The sequence below is a fragment of the Camelus ferus genome, chromosome 15, assembly GCF_009834535.1.
Source record: "Camelus ferus isolate YT-003-E chromosome 15, BCGSAC_Cfer_1.0, whole genome shotgun sequence".
Classification (NCBI taxonomy): domain Eukaryota; kingdom Metazoa; phylum Chordata; class Mammalia; order Artiodactyla; family Camelidae; genus Camelus; species Camelus ferus.
In genome coordinates, this window is record NC_045710.1 from 47,209,785 (window position 1) to 47,235,003 (window position 25,219).

Below are 25,219 nucleotides of genomic sequence, written 5' to 3' on the forward strand. Positions count from 1 at the left end.
GCAGGCTTCTCTGAACACTAGTCACATTCTACAGTCACATTCTACTGTCATCTCGTGACAGACCCGGTTCCTTCACCTGCCTGCGCCTTCTGCAGCCAAGAAAACAGCTCCCTCAACTCCTGCCACGCCTTAGGGAAGGAGAAAGCCGCGCCCACCAGCTAGGCTACCATCAACGCCCGGGAAAGAGCCGGTAACCAGAAGCCGACAGGAAGAACTTGGGTGGGCGGCGACCGCGAAGGCGGAACTGGAGAGTGAGCCTGCGCCGGCTCCGCCGGCGGGGCCTCGAGCTCCTTTGTTTCTTATTGGAGCTCACCGCTGCCAGTCTCCGCCTGCTCCCTCATGTCTCCACCTCTTCCGCTCAGCACTCAATTAGATGGTGGGCGGGGCCGGGCGGCCACTTCCGGTTGGGGGAAGAAAGTTGGGCCGAGGGAGGGGCCGGGAAGAGGGAGGAGGAGGAAGAGGAACGGGCCGGACGGCGGCAGCTCTAGGTTGTTCTGCGGCGGCGGCGGCTCCGGCGTCTCCGGCTCTCTTCCTGGCGGACGATGGACAGCCAGGGCAGGAAGGTGGTGGTGTGCGACAACGGGACCGGGGTAAGCGCTCGGCGGGGAGGCTGCGGCGGCTACAGTTCTGGGCTGGGATGTGTGGGGGGCACGCGGGCCCTAGGCGCCCAGGGCTGCACCCGTGGGCCCTCGGTCGCGGGGGCCAAGGGGCGCGGGTCAGCGCTTCCCGCCTCCGCGGGTGTAGGGAACGAGCAGGCCGGGCCTGGCCTTGGTTTCCCCGAACCCGCCACCCTACAGCTCGGGGTCAGGCCGGCGGGCAAGGCCGGAGCTGGATGGGGTTCCCACCTGCTGCGGGCCGGGGCTGGCTCCCCGCTGGAGCCGCGGCAATTCGACTTAAGGACCAGAGGGCTAAAAGATTGGGTTTGTGTGTTCCAGAAGGGATCCTTTCCCCAGGGTCGCCGGTATGTAAAAAGGAGAAAGACCCAGAGGCCTTCCTCTTCCTGTATAGTGAAGATTCGGAACGGCAGGCAGGAAACGGGTTTAAAGAAAAAAGGGAAGTGCTGTCATGCAATGAACCTCAGTCCTTTCGCAGTGTCTAAGGTTTTTTTTCCCCCTTGGTTTTTTTTTTTTTTTTTTTGAGGGAAGGGGAGGCCACATCGGCAACGCATCATTTACTTTTAGTTCTGGATGCTGGAAGTTTGGCCCAGGCGCAACCCTGCAGAGACCAGCATGTTCCAGTGGATGATCTTGGGAGATACAGCACCCCTCAAGGCCCAAGTGTTTATTCCATTAGCCTTAGGGGAAGTTAATCAGTTGGGTACCCCTCCTTTTTCCCCTTACTTGCATAGTACAGACAATGTGAGTATTTAAGATTCTAAAATGCAAATTGTAAAAATCTGAGTAAAACACTGATTTAGAAGTTATTTGCAAGTTGTTTCTTTCAATCGCCCTCTCCCCATTTAAAAAAAGAGTATTTTTCACCAGCAAAGTCAGCAGGTTAGGAGACAGAAATGTTATTTATTTTGGATGAGTTCTGTGGTGATGACTCCCCGCTACGTTACAACAATGTAATCATTTTGGAGTTGCAATATTTTGTGAATTTTATCCTCTTCCTTCCATAAATGTAACATATGAATTAGAACAGATTTAATTTGAACTTTAAAGCACTTTGGAAACTGGATTGTTGAGGGGGAAAGAGCTGATATTCACTGTCTTGGTTGAATTTGTTACAGACTTTTACAAGCAATAGTTACACTAGCTTTATCTGAACTAAGTTAAAAAACGGATGAGAGTAAGAAGGGGTTTATCATATAATGGGACATCCATGCAAAATGGAATAGTCCTTAGAGAAAAGGAGGCAGATCTACCACTCTGGAAACATGTTTAAGATTTACTAAGTTTTAAAAAGGTTTTACAGACATTCCATTTACGTGACAGTTCTTTATTCAAGATATTTTAAAATATCTTTATTAAAGGTAAATTTGTGTGTCCACAAGTTTGTGTATGTATGTGAAGGTTTTGGAGGGATTCATAAGAAATGTATGTTCATCATGGTTGCTATGAGACTAGGGATAAGTGACCTAAGGTGGGAAGGACTTCATGACTCTTCTGACTTATTGGGAGAATGTTCTTAGTTTAACAATACATGTTTTGTTAAAAAACAATCTTGAAGTTAGCTATAAACGTGTATTACTTTTACAGTTAAAACTCAGTTAAATGTGCTTTTTGAAATTATTAGCCTGTTTCCACTGTACTCTCAGAATGACCTCTAGATGGATGTAAAGCTTTAAAATTTGAATTGAAAATAGTTTGTTCTGTGAATGTCAGCTTTTCTCTGTAGAAATTGGAGTCAGTTATATTTTAATGGGTTCCTCCACTCTGAAGGATAGTGAACCCTGTTTTTGTAGTGTATTTGAGTTTTTTCATAGTGTTCAGTTAGAACAGGAATATTAACCCGAAGCTTATTTTTATGTTACTGTTTTATTAGTTTATTAGAAAACTGATTGTGTATTATTGCTTAGTCTTCCATCTAATCCATAATTTAAGGATCTTGTTCCTTAAGACAAGAGATCAGTTATTATGACAAATGGGAAAAGCATAGTTAATTCAAATAAAAGCATATTTGGTGTTTGTTTCTAGTTAGTTTAAAATCTTATCCAGGTTTTCTATAGACATAGTTGACTTCAAGGAAATAGCTCTTGTATAGTATGTAGTCAGGAATGCTATGATAGTTCTGAAAATTTAGAGGATTAGTAATCACTTAGATTTTGTATTTTTTGCCACGTATACTTCATAGTCATCTTGATTTTATTTAGGTACCCAAAGGTCTTATAATTCCTCTGTGATTAAATAAAAGAAGATATTAAAATTTGATTTCTAAAAACTTGTTGGAATAGTTACTGCTCTAAAGCAACTTGCTTCTTACATATTTCAGGTTTTAAAATTATAGGCTACTTGAGAACTTGGTAATTTTTTTAAACCCCTCTGGCAGGCCCTAAATTGAATGCTCTGAGTAGGAGAGTTCTTGTGATCACATGCTGGTCCTGCTCCTCTTCCTCACCAGCTCCCAACCAGACCAGTGTCTCATTAGGGCCTCCTAGAGGACAAAAATTCAATGGATTCCAATGCCCTATGTGCTTCATCCTCACAACCTTTCAAACCCAAAATGTAGCCGCTGAAAGTAGCCGGATAGGTGAGAATGTGGAGATCTGCTTAGGTTCAGATGCCTTTCAGGAGTTGGGCCCAGGCCCCTGGTGGTGTGTATTCTTTTACCAAACTTGGGTGGTTTCATCAGCATTGAGTTAGTTCACCAACAATAAAGACATCTGGAGTGCTGAATGCAACTGGTATAATTTTTAGGGTCTAGTGATACAGAGTAGCTTATAATGTTAGGATAATTATTCTTGTACAATTCACATTTGTAGTTGATTATGGGGTGCTTTATCAGGCTTATACAAACTTAAATGTAGAATTTAGGAGTGTTTGAAGTAGAAACAAGTCAGAATCAAATTTGGTTTCACTTTGCAAAATGCTTTGGAATATATAGAATAAATACTTTGGTAGTCTAAGATCAGAATAATCACTGTGCAGTTAAATTAATATCTTACATTAATAAAGGAGAAATACAAATTGAATTAGCCCAAATGAGGCTTTATTAATCCCAGTTTAGTTTTTGAGGGAAGAAAGTTACTTTTAGAGCAAATGTAGATTGACTTTGTCTTCATTTTTTGCTTAAAAGAATATTATACTGTTCATGTTCTTACCATTTGATGACTCAGTGGGAAGTAAGGCAGCCTGCTTAAACCACAGTGCTGTGAAGAGGAAACTATATATGGTAAAATCTGTTTCTTAAACACAGCCGTATCACACACAACGAGAGAACTAAGTGACCAAGTCTTAAAATGATTCGAGTGGGGGAGGGATTTCAAGAATTAAAATGATGCCAAAAGAGTAGTTTAGAATATTTTCTTTGTATTTTATTACATCATGGTTTAGATCTTTTAAAAAATTAGTGACTTTTTGCAAGAAAGGAAATGCCAGATTGTCTGTTAGTTGTGTATTATTGAGAAATAGATACTTGTAATTAAATTCTTGTCATTGTAGCTATTAATGCTTTTACATTTAAAATAATGTGAAATAGTGTAGCTACTGCCATTTGACCAAACATCTAGTACCCTGTAGGAATGCCAGCACTGAATTACTGTGGCAGCATCTACTTCCAATGAACTACTGCATAAGCAGAATAAATAATTTCATTAATAAGTGATTGATATATTTAATTTGAACTAAAGGCCAAATTTCCATTTTTTGTAAAGCACAGGAATAGTAATTTCCAATTATTTTTATAGTTTCAGGAGTTATCAATTTTTGTCTTCTTACCTTAGGCCCTTGGCAAGTATCTTGTCCCTTAAAATATACTCAAACAAGAATTTTAAGATACAAACTACCCATCTGAACAGTTATAGTCAGTAAATATTGAGTGTTGTGATAATGGCTTTGCCGTGTTGCTTGTCTCCCAATATGTGGCTCAGAATGAGGGAGGAGGAATGTCAGCCTTCCCTGCCTCCTCCCTGCACCAGGACTTGACTTGTGCCCCATGCCATGTTCCTCCTCCCACCTACAACTTCTGTTATGACTTCTCACTTAAATCATTTGTTTTTGTTTAGTATGCTGAAAATGCCCTTACAAAATGATAGATTCTTTTTTCATTCATTCATTGTATCATTTTCTTTAAGAACATTTATACCCACATGAGCATTTTCAGCCTGGTAAATGGACACTTTTGACCCACCCAGTGTCCTTATCTGTTTGTTACTTTAAAATAAACTTGAGAATTTAATGTCTATATAGTATTTGCTTTCTATTTTTGGAATATATGTGTATATTGTGACTAATGTGATATGAGGCTGGTGATCGTGACAAATTTTAAGTTTTATAGAAATTTGGGTATGGTTGGGATAATGAGGTTCTTTGCCCTTGTATATGATTTCAGTTCCTATCAAGTGAGCTAGCTTTTGACTTAAGGACAAAAGAGTTTGATTTTTGAAAAGAAGGATAGGAGAGGTTTGTTTTTTTGTTTTGTTTTGTTTTGTTTAATTTGAATGGACTAGAAAATAGTAGGTATTCTTTTCCTCCATGGCAGTTGTCTCTCCAGCTCTGTCTGGGTTACACTGGTAAATTATTTGGAAAGACTTTGTGGAAAAATGGACTAGCACTTCTGATTTCTGTTAAACACTTTTTTAGGATGGAAAGTATGTGATACTTCTTTACTGTCAACCACTGTTCAAGTGGAGAGCTAGCTAGGTAAGAGCAAGCAGGTTGTCTGTTGCACGTGCCATCATATCACACTAACTTCTGTCTTGAAAGATAATACAGTAAGAATTGCATCATAGTTTCAGAAACAGGTAGGTATACCTGAAAAACACCCTGGCCTTGGTGGCTCAGTGGTAAACTGACCAGGACTAGGTTTTGTGGATTTGGAAGGCAACATCTGAAGAGTATGTTCATTATAGGTTCATTATACAGGTTCTAAGATGTAAACATGAGCTGAGAGGATAGGTGGTATTGGAAATATGAAATTTTAAAATTTTAGACAGATGTTTTTCACACTGGTAGCTTTATTCTGCTGAAGACATGACTTCAACATTTTTAAAAGCTCTATTTATAAAAGACTTGAAATTATGCATGGCAAAATGTTCTAGGCTATTTATAATTTAAATGTGGTTGGTTCTTCAACATTTCCAACAAGGTTGTCTTTGAAATATAAAAATTTTGCATATTGAAGGGTTAGTCAGAAGTCAGTTTAAGGTTGTTGCTAACTTTTACCGCTATCAAAATAGTTCCTTGTACATAATAGCTTTCTGTCAAGGGGTGGGTTTCTGTCCATTTTTGTGTTATTACTGTCATCCATCACATTCAGATACTGTTTTTTCTCCTCAGTTCTTCTAGGAGATCAGTATGATGGGTATCTCTTCCAGGTCAGCATGAGTAAGTGAGGAAATCTCTAAAGTAGGCAGAGTAAGAGATGACAAAGTTAATGGAGAAGATAAAAATAATCAGATTTTACAATCCCAGAATGAGGTAAAAGGTCACTTTATTTCCTCCTCTCTCAACATGTGATATTTAAAATGATTTGGTTTTCAAATTTTTAAAAGATTATTCAGTGAAATCTCAGGCAGTCTATGGTGCCTGAAGCCATGGAACAATAGACTTTGTCAATATTACACATAGTCTCTATATTCAAATAATCATTGTATCGTACTCTCAGATCAACAGCAAAACTTTTTATATTTATTGATCAGTTATTTAATATGCACTTACTATGCATCAGACGCTATTCTAGGTGCTTGAGATTCATCAATAGATACAAAAATCCTTGCAAGACGTAGCTTACGTTGAAAAAAGGCCTGTTAAGGGAGAGGGTAGAGACTCCAGATTGCATTTCCTTATATAGCTTCTTCCTCCCACCCTGAAGTTTTTAATTGCCTTATCCTTGTAATGGTTGCTCTTAAAAATAAGACTAAACAGACTGTATTATTGGTATAAGAATGAAAAACCCTTGGTTCTATTTTTATTTTTACTGTTATATCTCCTAGAATATCAGTTTCGTACCCATAAAATGGAAGTAGTATCAGAATCACTGGTTTGTCCTTATTGGAGAAGTACACTACTGAATATGAAATGATGTTACCTGGTATTACTAAATACATGCGTCTAAATGTAAAAATGTAAATAGCCCAAAAAGCCTAATAAATGTTTATTTTAACATGATGCTAGTCCCAATGCCATTTGATCTTCCCATTTTGGAAAATGAGGTTGTTTAAGTGAATTGCTAGAAATGAATGAAAGCCTGCTTTGGAGTTAAAGCTTTAGTTCTGTTCACTTTCTAACATTTCTCTTTTAAAAATAGTAGAATTTGTTGAGTGAATTTGTTCCTTCCCCACCGTGTGTCAAGGCAGCAGGCTCAGCATGAACTCAGCTTGGCTCGCTACTCTCTTGAGGCTTTCCCTGTGATGGGGAGACCTAAGATACTAAAGAAGCAGCTAACCGATAGAGTGACAGGAGCTCTGGTCATAGTGCTATAAAGGAAGTAAATGAAGGATATGATAGATGGGGTGACTACTTTGGGTAATTTGAAAGCACCAAAAGTTTAAAATATTGTATAAATGCACAGCGGTGTTTTTTGGATACTGTTTTTAAATGAATATAGTACACACCTTGACACTAACCCACTTTTACTTTTCTTTTTCCAGTTTGTGAAGTGTGGCTATGCAGGCTCTAACTTTCCAGAACACATCTTCCCAGCTTTGGTTGGAAGACCTATTATCAGATCAACCACCAAAGTGGGAAACATTGAAATCAAGGTAATAATTTATTTATTGATAAATGAGGATCAAAACCTGTGAGATGTTCTTTGAATTAAGTAGTTTTAAAATGTGATGCCTTGAAAAGCAAAGGAGGAGGGCAGAACTTCTTATGCTTTTAATTTTTATCAACACTGAAGAAAGGCACAAAAACTGAAGTTAATTTCATCTGACTTTAAGTATGGCTTGATGCCATTTCTCTCTGAATGGAGTAAAATATGTAGTAAGATTTTTATGTTGATGTGAATACTATGTTAGTGACTTAAAGTCCTATTATGTAGTATAATTTTTAAAAGAAATCAGCCTGGTATTTTTATGTCTTTCAGTTCCACTATTTGTCATTCTATGTTAGTGTCTCTTTGGGACCTAAGACTTTCCCTTTCCACATTCTCATGGCCAGATCCCCCTACATTTTTATAAAGCTAGTCAGGAAAACACAGGATGTAAATCTTACTGGTTCCTTTTTTCACCAATATAACTGATTTCCATAGTGTGCAGAGGAAGCTGTGCAAGTCTTTATTTGGCCTTGTATTACTTCTCTTCCCACAAGGAGTTGGGGGAACGTTGTTATTGCCTATGCACTGTACTCAGTGTGAGAGATCGGACAGTAAGGATAATAGATTTTTCTCTTCTATTAGATCAATTGGAAATCAAGTGGGAGTTACAATATTTTTCACAAAAAAAAAAAAAGCCAATCGAAAGAGCAGTCGTCACCAGTTGACTTAAATTCCTCAGGTGGCCTAGGGATCAGGTATACAAAAGGCAGTGGAATTTAGGGGCCCTTTAACAGAATTATTTGTGAACAAGTTAGCATTGTCGGTCCTATCTGGACAGTCTTTGGCAAGACTTGATTGAATTGTTAGATTATGAGTTAGGGTGTACCTCTTTGGGACATTTGTTTCAGGTGTCTAGAAAGGTAATAGGGGGTAGAGATTTGCTACTTGGTAGCTCTCTGCTCTTAGGACTAGAGACTTGGGTTACACAATGAATAAAAACACAAACTGAAAGGTTCTGTGTTAATTTTTTAAAGACCTAAAAGAGTGAATGATTCTGGGCTCTGTTGTATTATAATCAGAAAGGACTTTCAGTATGAGAGTTTTTGTGTTTTGTTTTTATTTATTTATTTTTTTTAGGGTTTTTTATTCAGGATCAGGCTTTTAAAGAAGAATGGCTTTTTAATACATTTTATGGATAATAACATTTTGAGGTATTAAGATGCATCACATATAGCCATTTTTATTGTCCAGCATAGTCGCAAATAATTACATATCTTTTTCACTCCAACTTTCTTACTTTTTAAGACCAAGTGATAGAAATGAAACCAGGTGATACTCTCAAAGACATTTTTGCTAAGGAATTCCCCAGTAACATTTGCTTGTACAGTTTGTCATTCTGTGTTCAGTTGGCTTACTTCTGTTCAACCTGCTTAATCTTTTAAGTCTTTCAAGTTAATTTGTTCTTTGAGTAGAAAATGGTGAAAGAAAAGAGACCTGTGTCAAATTTAACTTGATTGCTAGAGCTTGGAAGATCAACTCTAAATACCCTTTACCTATTCAGCTAGTCCTTTTCTGCTATTTATTTTCCTTAATTAAGGTTTTTAAATTCAGTAATGAATTAAATTTGATTTTTGGAATTACTATGCCTAGTGGATTGACTTATACTTTTTGTGTTTTGTTAGCTAAAATGTGGTAGACTAAAACCTGGAAATTTAAATTGTTTAATAAGTTAATTTTCATTCAGGCATAATAACTGTCCATGTTAAGCTGGCCCTAATTATTAACTCCGTAAACTGTAGTAGTACTGCATCTGACCTCGACCTAATTTGTCTCTATTGCTTGTATGTTTAAAAATTTCAGTGAGGATTTTATTAGGCCTTTTCTGACTCTTACTTCTACCTTCTCTCTCTTCACCTTTCTTGACCTGTTGAAGTAGAATAACAAAAAGATGGTAAGTGAGGTTACACACATGCTCTCTGTTTGTTTTCCACTTTTGCTTGGTGGGACAGTAGTTGTTGTTTTGTGTCCCTGTAGTATTGGGGAGGGGGGTAATTCCATATTTTAATTTTAATTATTTTGATTTTTTAACCTTTTTCACCGCTTCAATTTGGTAGCAACTAATTAAGTCTTATACTTTCCTGATTGCATACAATGGACCAAACCAGAACTAATTACTAACATAGTTTTGAATTGTTTTTCTTGTGTTTTTTGTAGATGAATGTTGCAATTAAAATGGAATGTGGTGTGAATTATATTAGAAAACAAGTGGCTTTATTTAGGATTTGTGTGATCCAAAAAATTGGGGCGAAGGTGTTATATTTGGATAAATCGTATTGACCAACATGAAATTAGAACATTGCCTGTCATAGCCTGTATATATACTTGCATTCAGTACAGTATCATATGTGTACTTAATAAGCTGAGTAAAATTTTAATGTGCAAATGAACTGTAGATAGTAAAGGGTTAGAAAAAGAGATTGACTCATTTCCTGTATAATCCTTATCGATGAGCAGATTTTACATTATCTGAGGATAAGTAAGAAAAAGGTGAAAGTCTTCTAAGACTTTTCCATAAACAACAAATTTTCCCTCTAAATAAATACCATTTTGTGGCGCCTTTTTCTTTCGAACTAGAAGCTTACTTCATCCCAGTTGACTCTTACTGTATTTTTCTGACAGTCTAAGTACTTCTATAGTAGATATTTCCAAGTTTCTTTTTAATATTATTTGTAAAGATGAATATCAGGCATTTCTAGTGATATGTATTTTAACTAGTAACAGTAACTTTGTGAAGTTTTCTTTTGGATAAACAAAACACTTAAAAGTGGAAATTCCTATATTTATTCTAAATAAAAGATCCTGCATTTGGCTTAAAGTCCTAAGGAGATTAAGAAAAAAGTGTACTTGTAGAGAACAGTGTGGGCTTAATTTGATTTTTTTTATGAAATTTTGTTTCAGGAATTTAATTGTGGTTTTAAAGTATGTTTGCTCTATTTTCCAATTTGAGTTGACATTATTCAGAATGATTCTTGGCAAATCTCATCTACACTGCCTGCTTTTCATAAAGTGTAAATACCTTTAAAACAGCATCTCAGACAGTTACTGTAATTTTTCACTCTTCCAGGTAATAGGTGATGGTTTAGGCTTGAGGTCTGGTGATAAGGTGGGTGGTAAAAAACTAAGGCCTGATCTGGGCACTTATAATTTTCTTAGAGACGGTTACAAGTTACATAAAGCTCTTAGCATTTTGGGGTTTTGGAAGTTGAAATGTTCTAGGGAAAATTGTATGTTTTAGGAGTTTTTAAATTAAAATTTTAGATAGGGATAAATTTTTGAATTAGGTAGCTTGAGCTACTCAAGAATATTTGCACTAATCTGATAAGTTAATACTTGTTTTCTTCCACTTTAAATATCCTCTTTGTTCAGAAGGATGGTAAGAACTCAATGCCAGATGTTTCTTTAAGTTAATTCTTTATAGTATGTATGTCTTACAAGTAGAGGCTTTTATTTTGAATTGGCATTGGATCAGACATATGTAAGCCCCTATTGCCTGGAATAAAAACTAAATATTCTGATGAAATCAGACCAGTGTAAATCAACAAATTATACTGAATTTGTTGAAATATAGTTGTGAATGTATATCGATGATATAAACCATCTAATTGTCCAATCTGTTATTATCTTGTACAGCACAAAGATATAATTCTGGAAGAAATGAACAAAATTGTGTATTTAATTATATTAATGGCTAAAAGGAATATATGTACTTGGAGGTATAGTATCCTCCCCCTAACATTTTATTAGGAAGTATTTAGAATGTACAGCAAAGCTGAAGGAATTTTACAGTGAAGCCTATACATCCATCACCTAGATTCTGACATTAATATTTGCTGTACTGATATGTCACTTATCTATTCATCTGTCCATCAGTCCATCAGTGTATCTTGTTTTTTGATGTATTTGAAATTATCAGTATACTTCTCCCTAAGTAATTCAACATATGCATGTCATTGACTAGAGTTCGCAAATACAAATTTTTAGTTTTGCATTTTCCTATCAGATGATTCTAAATAGTTGATAATTAAGAAATTTGAGTATTAAGTTATGGTGAATTATAAAACTTTGTAAGAAATTAGTTCCAACAGAAAAATTTTAGTGAACATTTCTAGCATCTGCTTTAACTTTGTTTTTCCTTTTTGTTGTTGCTTTCAGTGGATTTTCCAGAAATCTGTGTTTTTTTTTGTTTTTTTTTTTAAAGTAGGGTCTTCACCCTGGTTTACTTCTTAGGTTTTTTTTTTTTAATTGTTATTTTTAAAAGTTTTAAACTCATATATATATATTTAAACCTCTGTTTTAAAACATCTTAAGGTGTTGTAGCAAATTGTAGCTATTTCTGATACTAGGGGGTTTTTTAATTGAATTTATCAGTATATGTAGAAGTCAGGATTATTTAATATTTTGACTAGTTGATTTCTAAAATAAGTTTAAATTCTGGGACATCATTAGCCTTATGTATATAAATTTGACTTTTCAAATATGGGCCATCTTAAGTATGCTCTCATTGAAGACAAGACTTGTGAGTATTCTGCTTCATGTGTGACAGCATAGTTTTCCAGTATTATATTTTAAGATTGAAAATGTTGCTCATGAGATAATTTTAAAGAAGAATGACTTCTCTATGTCTTAATTTTTTATATCTCTACAACTTCTCATTCATCTTGGTGAGGCATATATAGAAACTTCATTTCAGTTCTGATTAAGGCATATGTAGATAGAAGTTTGTGAAATTTACAATTTATGTGGTGCAAATATCCATTATTATAGTGTAATAAAAATCATTTTATTTTTTGCTTCTCATTATGCTTTATAGTACTTACATTTATCATTTTGATAAATAATAGTACAAAGAAATGTGCTGCATGCATTGAGCATCTTTCTACAAGTTTTTTTTTCCCTGATGTGCTATTTCACATATCACAGGCCTTATTTTTTGAACATTTGAGCAAAAGAAACAGATGAAACCTCATACAAAACCCTTCAAAATATGAAAATATGGGGTTTATTTGTGCTAATGCCCCTTCTTTTGGAAACATATGTATTAAAGGTAAGGTCAATTTATTGATTTAAACCACATTGTACATAAAAATTTATTATTCACGATTAAGCTTTACAAGGCATTGTTCATGAAAAAAATTATCTTTTTAACTTGTGGAATGAAGAGCTTTTATCTGAAAGTGCCAGAAAGATTAAAATTAATTATTCCCAAGTTTTCCGAAGTATCATGGGAGGATAATTTTCTGAAGGTATTTTATGCAAAATTTTGGTCTAAAGCTTTAATATTATAATTTTCTAGGATCTTATGGTTGGTGATGAAGCAAGTGAATTACGCTCAATGTTAGAAGTTAACTACCCTATGGAAAATGGCATAGTACGAAATTGGGATGACATGAAACACCTTTGGGACTATACATTTGGACCAGAGAAGCTTAACATAGATACCAGGAATTGTAAAATCTTACTCACAGAACCTCCTATGAACCCAACCAAAAACAGAGAGAAGATAGTAGAGGTAAGTGTTTAGATGGGATGTGCATATGTGTGTCTCTGTGATGTGATGTTAAAGCTGATGTTCTTTCTTTTATCTTACCATTGTTAAGAATAAAGGGAATAAATGTTGTTTTCTTCTCCCAGATCCTATTTATTGAACACCTAGCTATGTGCTAGTCATTATTTATAAATAGAATATGTCAGTAAACAAAACAAAATCCTGCTGCCATGGAGCTTACCCTCTAGCAGGGGAAAACTGACCCCCCCCACTCCAAGAAGTGAGTTAATTGGTTTGTTAGAAGATAACAGATGCTAAAGGGAGGAAAAGAACGTAGGTTAAGGGGGACAGAATTGCAGTTTTCATAGGGTGTGGTAGTACGTGTCCATGAGAAGGTGATGTTTAAACAAAGACAGAGTGGGGGAGTTAGCCAGAATATATGGGGACAGAACATTCCAGGCAAAGGGAGTAGCCAGTGCGAAGGTCTTAAAATGGGAAAAAGCCTGGCATATTAGAGTCAGCACTGAAGCCAGTATGGGAGAGCAACAGGAGATGAGGTGGGAAAAGTAATGGGACCAGATCATCTAGGTCCTTGTACGCCCTCGTAAGGAATTAGACTTAAACTCCAAGTGACACAGGAAAGGGATGCTGATACAGGTTTCTGTGACTGCTGTGTTGAGTGTAGAACATACGGAGGCAAGAGTGGAAGGGAGACCAGTTTGGAAACTTTTTTAGTTATCTAGGCAGATAATGTTGGATTAGGGGTAATAACAGAGAAGGCAGTGAGAAGTGGCTGCGTTGTGGCTCTGTTTTGAAAGTAAGGCCAGAAAATATTGATTCCTTAGATGTGGATAATAGAGAGATAGCTACAAAGGTTTTATCTTGAGCAACTGGAGATGATGGAACGGGATTTGGGAGGAAAATGGATCAGGAGTTCAGTTTTGGACATGGTAGACCTTTTTTGACATCCAAGCAAAGATGCCAGGTAGAAGTGTGTGTGTGTGTGTGTGTGTGTGTGTGTGTATAAGATCAAGTGCAGGAGAAAATTCTGAGGCTGGAGATATAAACTTGGTACTCATGAGGATGTGGATAATACAGGTTGAGAAGGCTAACCCAGGGATAGGACGGCTAGGGAAAGAGGTAATGAGGTAGGCAGTTACAGAGAGGAAGAAGTCTATGTTCTTAATAGTTGAGATAGATAACTTTTCAAGGTTGTCTTTGATTTTGTGATATATGAGGTGGAAACTTTCAATTGCTTTGTATTGTAGTAGCTTTCCAGGTACTACTTAATGTAAATGTTTTCTATTACTCTGTGACTGTGTTTAGATGTTGATGGAAATTTTGGAAGAGATTTTGAAGAGATTATTGTTAGAGAATATTTTGAAAGTCTAGATTGAAGCTCAGTTTTTGTATTAAGTTTTAAAAATTTGAGATCATGGTTTTAGTTACAGAATCCATATCATTTCTTATGATCCATATTCTATTACTTCTTTCCTCCTAACCACCCCTTAAACTAGGAAAGATGGGCTTTATTGTATTAGTTCATATTGTAATTACATTTTACATTTTCTAAGTGATTTATAATCACTAATACTTTGTGATGGATAAGTAGTCATTTGTAATCGCTGTTTATTTTTAGCAGTACATTACAAAATCAGAGTGCAGAGATATTTTTGCATTAAACCAAAAGGTTGCTACACAAGGAAACCACTTTAGGAGAGTAATGCAATACCAGAGTGAAAATCAAGTTTTTTTTCCAAATGAAAAGTTAGGGAGATGATATACCTGGGTGCCTCTTCCACTAACTAGCTATTTGGCTAGGACACATTCTTTTTAATCTGCCAAAATGACAAGAATTGGTCTTACTACATGCTAAGGTCTCATCGTTGTTTAATACTCTGTTTTAGAACTCCAGGTACTTTTTAACATTATAATAAATAAAAACAAATTTTAACAGACTTTCAAGTTGATAAATGCAAATACAGTTGACCTTCAGACAGTGGAGGGGTTAGGGGCACCAGTGCTCCACCCTCAGGTGAAAATTTGCCCAGGTGAAAACTACAACTTTATAGTCAGCCCTCCATCTTCGAGGTTCTGCATCCCTGGATTCAGCCAACCTTGGATGGCACAGTGGTGTAGTATGTATTTGTTGAAAAAAATCTGATTAAGAGGACCTGCTCAGTTCAAACCTCTGTTATTCAGGGGTCAGCTGTATAGCATCACTCTTCCATTTTCATCCCTGTGGGGGAGAATAAAGGATGATGGACTAGAATACTAAGTAGAATATCTAGTTGCTTAATTGATGAGTATGTGTTTCATTTAAAATTTAAATTATATATAGGGGGGAGGGTACAGCTCAGCAGTAGAGCATGTGCTTAGCATGCACAAGGTCCTGGGTTCAATTCCCAGAATCTCCATTTTAAAATAAATGTATAAATAAGATGAATTCTATATAACTCTCATTGTGATCAGTTGTAAAATTTCTAAATATCTAGATATTCATAGTGGTAGTCAGCACTGCCAGTTAAGGAGTACTCAGTGTAGATGACAGAATCTGTATTCTGCAGGATCTAAATCCTACAGGATGTTCCCAGTCAGCCTGCACTACAGAGAACGAGCATGATTGAGCATGATTGACCGGTGAGGGCGTGAGGGAACCCCTCCCTCCAGTGTACTTCAGCTGAGGGTGGAGCCGCAGCCTTGGCTTCAGTAGGGGGGGCAGGCCCAGCAGCTGAGCAGTTTCTATGTGTGCCAGCATTCAGGAATTACTGCCTTGTTTTCTGTTTGTTTTTCTGCAGTACCCTTTTACTACTTTTTTTTTTTTTCAACTGCTGGAAGTAGAGCCACAATCTTGGCCCAGGTTGAGGGAGAGGGATGGGAGGGTCAGCAGTTAAACAATTTCTGTAGTTTGTCTTTGAATTAAAAGGTATTTGCCTTAAGGGACATCAGTTGAGAAAGGCTTGTTCAAAAGCAGGAACTTTCTTTTACTCTAATCAGCTATTAACTAAAATACTCAGAAATCTTTGCTTTTGTAGCACTTTTGAAATGCCTGGGGACTCAGTGTGTGTTCAGAAATCTGTCCCCAAAATTGGAGCTCTGTGGCAGCAAGACTTTAATAAAAGCACGAAGAACTGAAGAGAGTGGAGGACTCTTTGGGGTCCTTTTATTTTGGCAGCTAATCCACTCTGACCATCAAGAAAGCATATAAATATTTATTATGTAACTTCTAAATGCCAATTTTTTTTTCCCTTTCCTTTTGCATTTTCAGGTAATGTTTGAAACTTACCAGTTTTCTGGCGTGTATGTAGCCATCCAGGCAGTTCTGACTTTGTATGCTCAAGGTAGGTAAAGCTTAACTTTTAGAATCATCCATTCAACATTTATTAAATGTGTTTTATGTGAGAGGAATTTGATTTTTCAATAAGTTGTAAATCCCAGAAGAACATAGTATTTATATATTTTATTCAAATATTTCTATAATTTCTAAAATGTGTCAAATGAAAGATACACGTTTTTATTTTCTTTACTAAACAGTGAAGGACTTAAAAGGTAAAAATTCTCAATTTTTTTTTTAAAAGTAGGAGATTCTCTCTTTTAGGCTATTTAAAGTGAAAAGTTTTATAAAGTGGAGAATAAACATGGAATCTGCCCTCAGAATTGGCAGAGTTAAAAAAAAAATAGCCAGTAAGCTTACTGTAAAATCATGCTTGCCAAATACATAGATTAAATACAAAAGAAAAGGCAGACATTTGGGTGTGCCTTCCTAACTTTTGAGGTGGACTTAATGGAGGAGACCTACCATGTTTTCTTGGTACTGCTTGCCATTAGTGACTGCCTCCCTGTCTACTTGGAATAAAATATTAGCCACTTGGGGAGAACTCTCTATATCCTGATAGTCTTCTTGAGAACTTAAGGGACCGTCAAATATGTGCCACAGACTCTGTTAGGCACTTAAAATGTAAAGATGCCCTCAAGGGTTGAGGGAGGGTATAGCTCAGTGGTAGAGCACATGCTAAGCATGCATGGGATGCTGGGCTCAATCCCCAGTGTCTCCATTAAAAAAGAAAAAAATGCCCTCAAGAACTTAGAGTCTGGTTGGAAAAAGATACAGATATTGATGCAGCACATCAGAAAGTTTCTGAAGGAGGTGACAGCTGAGTTAAGTCTCAGGCCCGAGTACTTAAGCAGTGCATATGACTGTGTGCCATTGACCCCTGAACAGGTTTGAACTGCATGGGTCCACTTATACACGGATATTTTTCATCAGTGAATAATACTACGGTACTACATGGTCCGTGGTTGGTTGAATCTGGGGAGGGGGAGGGCCAACTATAAGTTAAATGCAGATTAATCCCTGAGTTGTTCAAGGGTCAGCTGTCCTTAGAAAGCAAACTTTAATATTATGGTGATCCATCTGATTCTACAAATGGATGAGTAAAAATCATCTTGTCAGAATACATACTGGGTTTTTAAACTGTCTTTAGTACTACAGATAGATACTAGGAAAGTACTTGGAGGAATTAAATTTTTAAAGACGCTTCTATTCATCCACTAAGTGTGGCATGTACCTCGCGTTCTGTTCAGTGAAAGGGTGCGGCAGTGATTAGTCGGTAAGCTGCATGTAGTCTCCTTGCCCTTAAGGCAATTATAGTCCACCTGTGAGTAATTAGTGCGTGTCTGCATCTAGAGGATTTTGTTTCATCTTTTTAAAATAAAATTTAGAAGTTATTTGAGAAAATACTTTGGAAAAATAGCTATTAAAATTTTTGAATCTAAGCTTTGAAATGGGTGATTAATAGTTCCATTTAGGGGGTGAGGATGGGACCCTTCTGCTGAAATGAATTTTTGTTTTAATTATGTCTGAGTAAAATTGACCTTAAAAGATTTTTTAAGCAATATTCATAAATTCATTTCTGTCCAAGGAGAAGATATCTTCTCTTAATTGCTGATATTTAGCTATTTTTGTTTAACCGTTGAATTCTTAATTTTAAGAAATGATAGTCCAGTAGCATTAATCAAAAGAACTCTAAGCTGTGGAAAAATTCTCCTTCTGAACAAGGTGGCTAGTGCTACCAGTTGAATCAGAAAAAGTAAGAAGCAACATTTGGAGCCAGGGGAGTTTGTGAATAAGAGAAGTGACAGTGAGTCAGGAAGGTATGTTTGGCTACATTTTGCAAACAGAATTGAGGGGAATAACTGAAGTTACGGCATTTGGACTGGAGGTGAGAGTAGTCAGGAAGGGTATAAATGGAAAGGTAAGAACTAGATGAGCTTTAAAGAATCCTTAGGAATTGAAGTGGAAAAAATAGATAATCCAGTGACAAAAGAGGGTGGCACTGGAAATGATCAGATGTGTACAGGGAAGGGCCAGGATGTAACCTGGTGGGAATGGAAGGAAATGAGGTGAGATTGGATGGGAAGGTCTGTTTGAAAAATAAAATACGTAAATCTCTGCTTTAGTTAATATTGCTGGGAGTACTTTTGAATTAATATTGTGGATTCCTCCTTTTTGCAATGCAAAGTCTCTTGTTTAAAAGAATGCAACCTCAAAAGGCAGCGTTTGATTTTTATGAAACTTACAGCATCAGTCAAGGAAAGATGAATTATATTAGCTTCAACTTCAAGTGGTTTGAATAAATGTATTCAAAGTAAATCAGTTAGATATTTAGTATATTCAAGTTTGTATTAGAAAGAGGGAGACAGCCTATTCAGGAATGGGACAATGGTAAAATAATGCTTAAGCAAGTTATAGATAATGCATGTTCTGACTAAAAAATTTTTTGTTGAAAATATTATTAGACTATTAAAACCTATTAATGAGACTTGCAGATACTATTATATATAAAATAGATAAACAAGTTTATACTGTATAGCCCAGAGAACTATATCAAGCTGTATTCAGTATCTTGTAGTAACCTATAATGAAAAAGAATATGAAAAGGAATATATGTATGTATATGTATGACTGAAACATTATGCTGTACATCAGAAATTGATACAACAATGTAAACTGACTATACTTCAATTAAAAAAAAATTTCGTTTTGCTTTCCCTGAATTAACCCTGGCACAAAAGGTAAAACATTAATTTGTAACCATTTATACTTTTAAGTAGTACATATGGGAAACAAGACAGCTTCTTTGCTGTTCTTTTATTACAAAATTTAACTGTTGTCTTTTTGGTTTCTGGTGAATAATTGATCCTTTGGCTAGTCAAGATGAGTTATTCACAGATTTCTTGCTATCTAGTATCAACAGGAATTTTCAAAACAACAGTTTTGACTATACTCATGTATGATAAAAAGAATAATGAAAAACTAGATTATTTCTTTCACTATCAGGTTCACTATCAACTTATATAATATTTACCTTTTACAATGGTTTTTATAAATTTATGTTATCCACGATGCTTTAGAAAATTTTACTTTGAGGGAATTCAGGTATCAAGATTAAGTTGGAAAGAAAAATAAAGAACATGTTGTGTTTTATAGTCCTAGGTCTGAGGGTCTGTTTCTTGCCATGTCCTAGGGTAGCGCATGATTAGATCAAAAGTCTCACAAGGGACATATGAGAGAACACTGGCTTTAGTGTCTGGGTATTAGAAATAAGCTGCAAAATAAGCAAATAATAAAGAAATGCTGGCTTTTAGGCCACTCTGGTTGGTGAAGTTTCTAGTTCGCTTCTGTACAAATATTTGAAATTTGTTAGCTTTGATTTTTCTGAGTAGGCTTTTTATTTACAACCTCATGGTTCATATACAGGTTTATTAACTGGAGTAGTGGTGGACTCTGGAGATGGCGTGACTCACATTTGCCCAGTGTATGAAGGCTTTTCTCTCCCTCACCTTACCAGGAGACTGGATATCGCTGGGAGAGATATTACCAGATACCTTATCAAGGTAAGCAAAAGCAAATATCATAGAATTAGATTTTGTAGTTTGTGTTTACTGACTTAACACAAAATTGAATGTATCATCTCAGGATTCTAGTGAATCTATCACTAGAGAAATGGCCCAGTTCCCTCAATATTCATATAAAAATCCATGTAAGAGTTACACACACCATCTCTGGTTTACTAATGAGAATACATCATTATATAATTGTATTTGCTGTTCCCAGGGAATGGATAGAGAGGTATTTCAAAGATGGAAGGAGACTCTAAAACTTCCTTGAACAACTTAAGCGGCCCTTCTGCCGTAAACCTTCCTTTGAACAGGTGTATGTTAAAGTTTACTTCTGAATATACTTAGTTACAATTTTCTTTAAAACATGCTGGAAAATGTATAAAAGTCCACTATTTGGAGGCATGTGCATTTTTTTAAGATATAAAAAAATAATAATAATTTAGATTACTCTGTACCAGAATTCTGTAGTGTATTCTCTCCAGGTCAGTGACTCTCAAACAGGAATGATGCTGCCCCCAGGGACATTTTGCAGTGTCTGGAGACACTTTTTGGTTGTTGCAGCTTTGCAGGAAGGCTGCTAAACTTCCTACAATGAACAGGGCAGCCTCCACAGCAAAGAATTGTAAGATCCAAAATGTCATTGGTGCTGCGGTGGAGAGACTGTTCTAGGGTGAAGTCTGTGCAATAAATTGGACTGCATTAGGTCTTCACCTTCCTTTAGTCTCATTTAGAGTAATAAGATTAAGTTAATGAGAATTATAATACTCTCATTCTGAACCAAAATTCTCTCTGAGAGTGACCACTCAAGGAATACTGAAAGGGCTTCTTTTGAACATAAATACAAAGATTAGGGGATTTATTTTTAAGTTTTTATATGAAAAGTCCTGTTTCTTTGTGATGCATATTATGGTTTTTTTTCTGTCAGCAGGTTGAATTCTCTTATCATTTATTTAACAAATGCAATTGCCTATCTTATATGTGTCAGACGTAACACTAGAAACTAGAAATCCAACATCCTAAGACCTAAGGGTATCTCATGAATGTGGCATTGATTGAGCAAATTAAGATTATGGGAATTCAGTGCTAAAATAATATTTATTAATAGACTTAATGATTATCAAAAGTATCTAAATATTAGTACTCAGTACTCATTTTTAAAACTAGGTTGGTTTTCTTGCTCGTTTTACCTATTTATTATTCATGAAATGTTAATTCTGTTACTCTGTGTGAAACTTTTCTGTGAAACTGAAATATAAATCCTTTATGGCAAGTACTATTCCCATTTTTGAAATGTTCAGTAAGAGCTAAGGCTCTGTTGTCCATCGCGTTTGTTACTGACGTGACATATTTAGAGAGCGTTAATAGCTTTTGCGGAGTGGAACTCGTTCAGATTAATCATGCTATTTTTTGTACCAGCTGCTGCTGTTGCGAGGATATGCCTTCAACCATTCTGCTGATTTTGAAACAGTTCGCATGATTAAAGAAAAATTGTGTTATGTGGGGTATAATATTGAGCAGGAGCAGAAACTGGCCTTAGAAACCACAGTATTAGTTGAATCTTACACAGTAAGTATTTGTCGTGTGTAATATATTTGTGATTTTAAAATGGACAACCATAATTATTGGTGTGTGCTTAAGGATATTTTCTTGAATCCAGTATTTTTGTTTTGGGTTGTTAAAATATGTATGTGTATACCTTTAATATCTTTCTACATTATGGTTTATGATTTAATTATTTTAGGATACTGTGTAATGTAAAATAAGGCAGGAATCATATATTGCTTTTCTACCTTAGGGTACAATTTAGACATGAGAGGTTATTTTGCGATCTAGTATCTGGAATAGCATTTTTCAGCCTGGGTTTTACAGAGTATTATTTCTCTGAGATGTTAGTAGGTATTTCACAAAAATTAAAATGGGGGTTACATTGTCAGGTAAGTTTGGGAGAGTCGATTTTACTTCATTGAAGGACTTCTCAGAGCCTTCGATATGCTGTTATGTAAATGACTACAGGATTCTTATGGGACTGAAGTATCTTAGTGGGAAGTGGTCATCTTACAGTATTGCTTTAATAATTCAGTAGATGGCCATCTTCCTGACTTAGTATTTTCTTAATGAGATATTCAGAACAAATGTTAACTTGAAATTGTAACTAGTGAGACTTAGAACCTTGTTACAGTTTACACCAGGGGAGTTGATCTTACCTGAATTTTTAATGGATTGCTATCTTTAGTCTGTCATTTTCATCTGGGTATAAAAGTACTTAATATTATGTCTTTGAAATACTAGTTACTAAAATGAAATGGAGCAATAGGCAATAAAGGCAAGTATTTTTGAACCACTTGATTCATGTAAGCTCAACACATCACAGATATGTACAAAATAGTTATTTTGAAAATAATTATAAATTCTTAGAAGTTTTAGAAGATACTGATCCAAATAGTCAATAAGCCAATACACTGAAACTTAATGACCTGCCCTGGGGATTCTTTCCTGAAGCCTTCTTGACAGTTCCCCTAAATTTATAATTTGTCATCTACCTGACTTTGGAAGAAAGTGGCACAAGGCAAAAGATGAGGCAACTAGAAATGTGAGACATATTTATTTATTTCTTCCATCCTTTCTCAAAGAATTTGAGGTAGGTTACAAAAATATGATCAACAAATAAACAGTGAATGGATGAGTAAATGAAGAGGGATGAGAGTGGATAAATAAAGGGTAGGATAAGATTTGATGCAGAGAAATAGAAAGCATACTGTTTTAACAGTTCCCAGAGGTAAGTAGTTCTGAGGGTAGGTGGCCCCCGGCTGGCCCACAGCCAGAGCTTTGAGAGGATCCATACTATCAGAGGCTGGAAGGGTGAGGTACAGAGGATTTGCAAACAGTTGTCTGCCATGTGAAGTTTTTTCGTACATCTTAGGTGATTTCATTTGGTTTTTAAAGTCTGTGGACAGCTGTGGGCTTTTTTTTAAGGGTAAATTCTTTCTAAGAAATTTGATATAATTTATAAAAATATAATTCTAGAGTTTTTGAAAGATGTTATTGGCTTTGCACATAATTGTAAACAAAGCAAACATGGAGTAAATATCTTAACTTGATTTGTGATACTTTGTCATAATGGAAACTCAGTTTTTGAGTCTAAATATAATTATTGTAATTACATTATCTTAAATATACTGTTAGAAATGTTAATGTAAAATTTATTCTAGTATGTCATACAGAAATGCATCATATGCCAGCATACACAAGCATGCTTGTTACTTAGGTCAATCCAGAGAGCTATGAGGGAGCTCTTATTTAACATTTCTCATTTAATTAAAAATAAACATGATGTAACTTAAGAGTTTTCTATGAAAGGTCATGTTGTAATGGTATCTGACCTGTTGCTTAAATCTTTTCTTAAAATTGTATTTACCGTTATCATTTAAAATTTAATAGGACCTAGGATACAACAGAATTGCTAATAAAAAGTGGTCTAGGTCAATATTGGTTAAGCTTTTTTAATCATAAAAATTTTTTGGATTAAATGATTTGACATGAGTTTCACACTAATATAAAGTGTTTTGATGGCAAAATAATAAAGTTTCCCAGAGTAATTATTTGGTGAAAGAAATGTATTAAGATTTTTCATTGAATGTGTCTATGCTACATGGTAAAAAATATCCAGAAACTCACAAATGGGCAGTGACCCCGGTAAGAATCCAGACGCAGTGGTGGGTCAGCACTGCCTGAGCACTTAGCTGCTCACACTAGTGGGACATCGTGCGCTCATGCATCGGCGGTTCCTCCAAGGAATTCCTGATACTTAAGAATATGATGTACCATTTTAAAAGCAGAACAGAGCATGATAATAATAATAACAGTTATTTTAATGTATTTTATTTTACCTTTTTTTGGTCTTTTCTTAGAAATGTATTTTAGGAGAAATATATTGTTGGCAATGATTGTGGTTATAGAGCAGGTGTGTTTATAAGTACTAGTGTCTAGAGAACATTGGGAACTTCTGAAATCTTTTGCTAATACCTGTTTCTTCTTGATTTCTAGCTCCCAGATGGCCGCATTATCAAAGTCGGGGGAGAGAGATTTGAAGCACCAGAAGCTTTATTTCAGCCCCACTTGATCAATGTGGAGGGAGTAGGTGTTGCTGAATTGCTTTTTAACACAATCCAGGCAGCTGACATCGATACCAGGTACCTTAGAAGTGGTTGTCTCAAAGTTGTTTAATAAAATTGGATGGAATATATAAATAGTTACAGTGACCAGGTTGTCTGTTGTCTCACTCATGTTTTTGATAGGATGGCACTGGACATTGGACAGCATGTATCACTGTGTCTCAGATGCCTCTTTGAAATAAACTCATTTTGAAATAATTTAAAATTTAAAAGTTTTAAGAGTAGAACAGAGAACACCTGAACACTCTTCATCCAATTTCCCATTTTACTGATATTAATGTTCTGTGTGTTTGCTCTGTCACTCTTTTCTCTTGAGCCATGTGAGAGTAGGTTGAATGCATAAGTCCTCCTTACTCCTCAGTGCTCACCTTGTATTTCTTAGGAATGAGGATGTTCTCTTACAGCCACAGTGCAGTTACCGAGTTCCAGGGATTGATTACTGCCATACTTTTACCTACCGTCCACATTTCAGTTTCATCCACTGTCCCAATAATGTCCTTTATACAACTTTTCTTTTCTCCAGTAAAGCATCAAATCTAAGATCACACCTTCTATTTAACTGTCATGTTTCTTAGTCACCTTTTATCTGTTACGGTTCCTTAGTTTTCATGACATCGACATCTTTGCAGAGTACAGTTTGGATGTGAGTGTTTCTCGTGATTAGATTCAGGTTACACATTTTGTCTAGGAGACTGCTTCAGTGATGTGTTCTCACGTTATCACATCCAGAGGGGATGTCTGGTGACTCCTAATTGGTGATACTAGTAGTAGGCTCTTCATGAGGTTTCCTGTTTGCTCCACTGTGTAGGTTTCCTTTCTTTTCTGCTTTCCTAATGTATAAGTAATTTGTGGGAAAATACTTTGAGGCTGTGTAAATCTTGTTCCTCGTCAAATTGTGCCCCTCACCCCTTTTAGCATCTATTGATGATTCTTGCCTAAGTCCATTTTCTATTGTGCTAGTGGCGAAAAGGTGATTGTTCTAATTCCACCATAACTTCTGTATTTGTTAGTTGGCATTCTAGTGTAACAGTCCTTTTCCTTCTCCCTTGTTAATGTTTGTTTATGATCGGTATGGACTCATAATTTTATTCAGTGGATTATAATTTATTACTGCCTTGTTGGTACTAAGTTGTTCCTGATGAGGTCTATGAGAGCCCCTTCAAGCAGCTCCTGTGTCTTTTGATGTGCCCTCATCTTTTTTTTTTTTTTTTGAGCACATTCTGTTTCATTTTGTGGCACA

General features: G+C 36.0%; 1 protein-coding gene across 1 annotated transcript in view; it reads left to right on the top strand.

Annotated features, from left to right (window-relative positions):
* Positions 1-412: 412 nt before the first annotated feature.
* The window catches only part of ACTR2 (actin related protein 2), a 33,145-nt gene continuing 8,338 nt past the window's right edge, over positions 413-25,219 (top strand). The window contains exons 1-7 of the mRNA XM_032497694.1: positions 413-590; positions 7,253-7,363; positions 12,713-12,928; positions 16,173-16,245; positions 19,665-19,801; positions 21,224-21,373; positions 23,852-23,997. Coding sequence (XP_032353585.1) covers positions 543-590; positions 7,253-7,363; positions 12,713-12,928; positions 16,173-16,245; positions 19,665-19,801; positions 21,224-21,373; positions 23,852-23,997 — 881 coding nt within the window. The 5' untranslated portion in view covers positions 413-542. The remainder of the gene's footprint in view (positions 591-7,252; positions 7,364-12,712; positions 12,929-16,172; positions 16,246-19,664; positions 19,802-21,223; positions 21,374-23,851; positions 23,998-25,219) is intronic.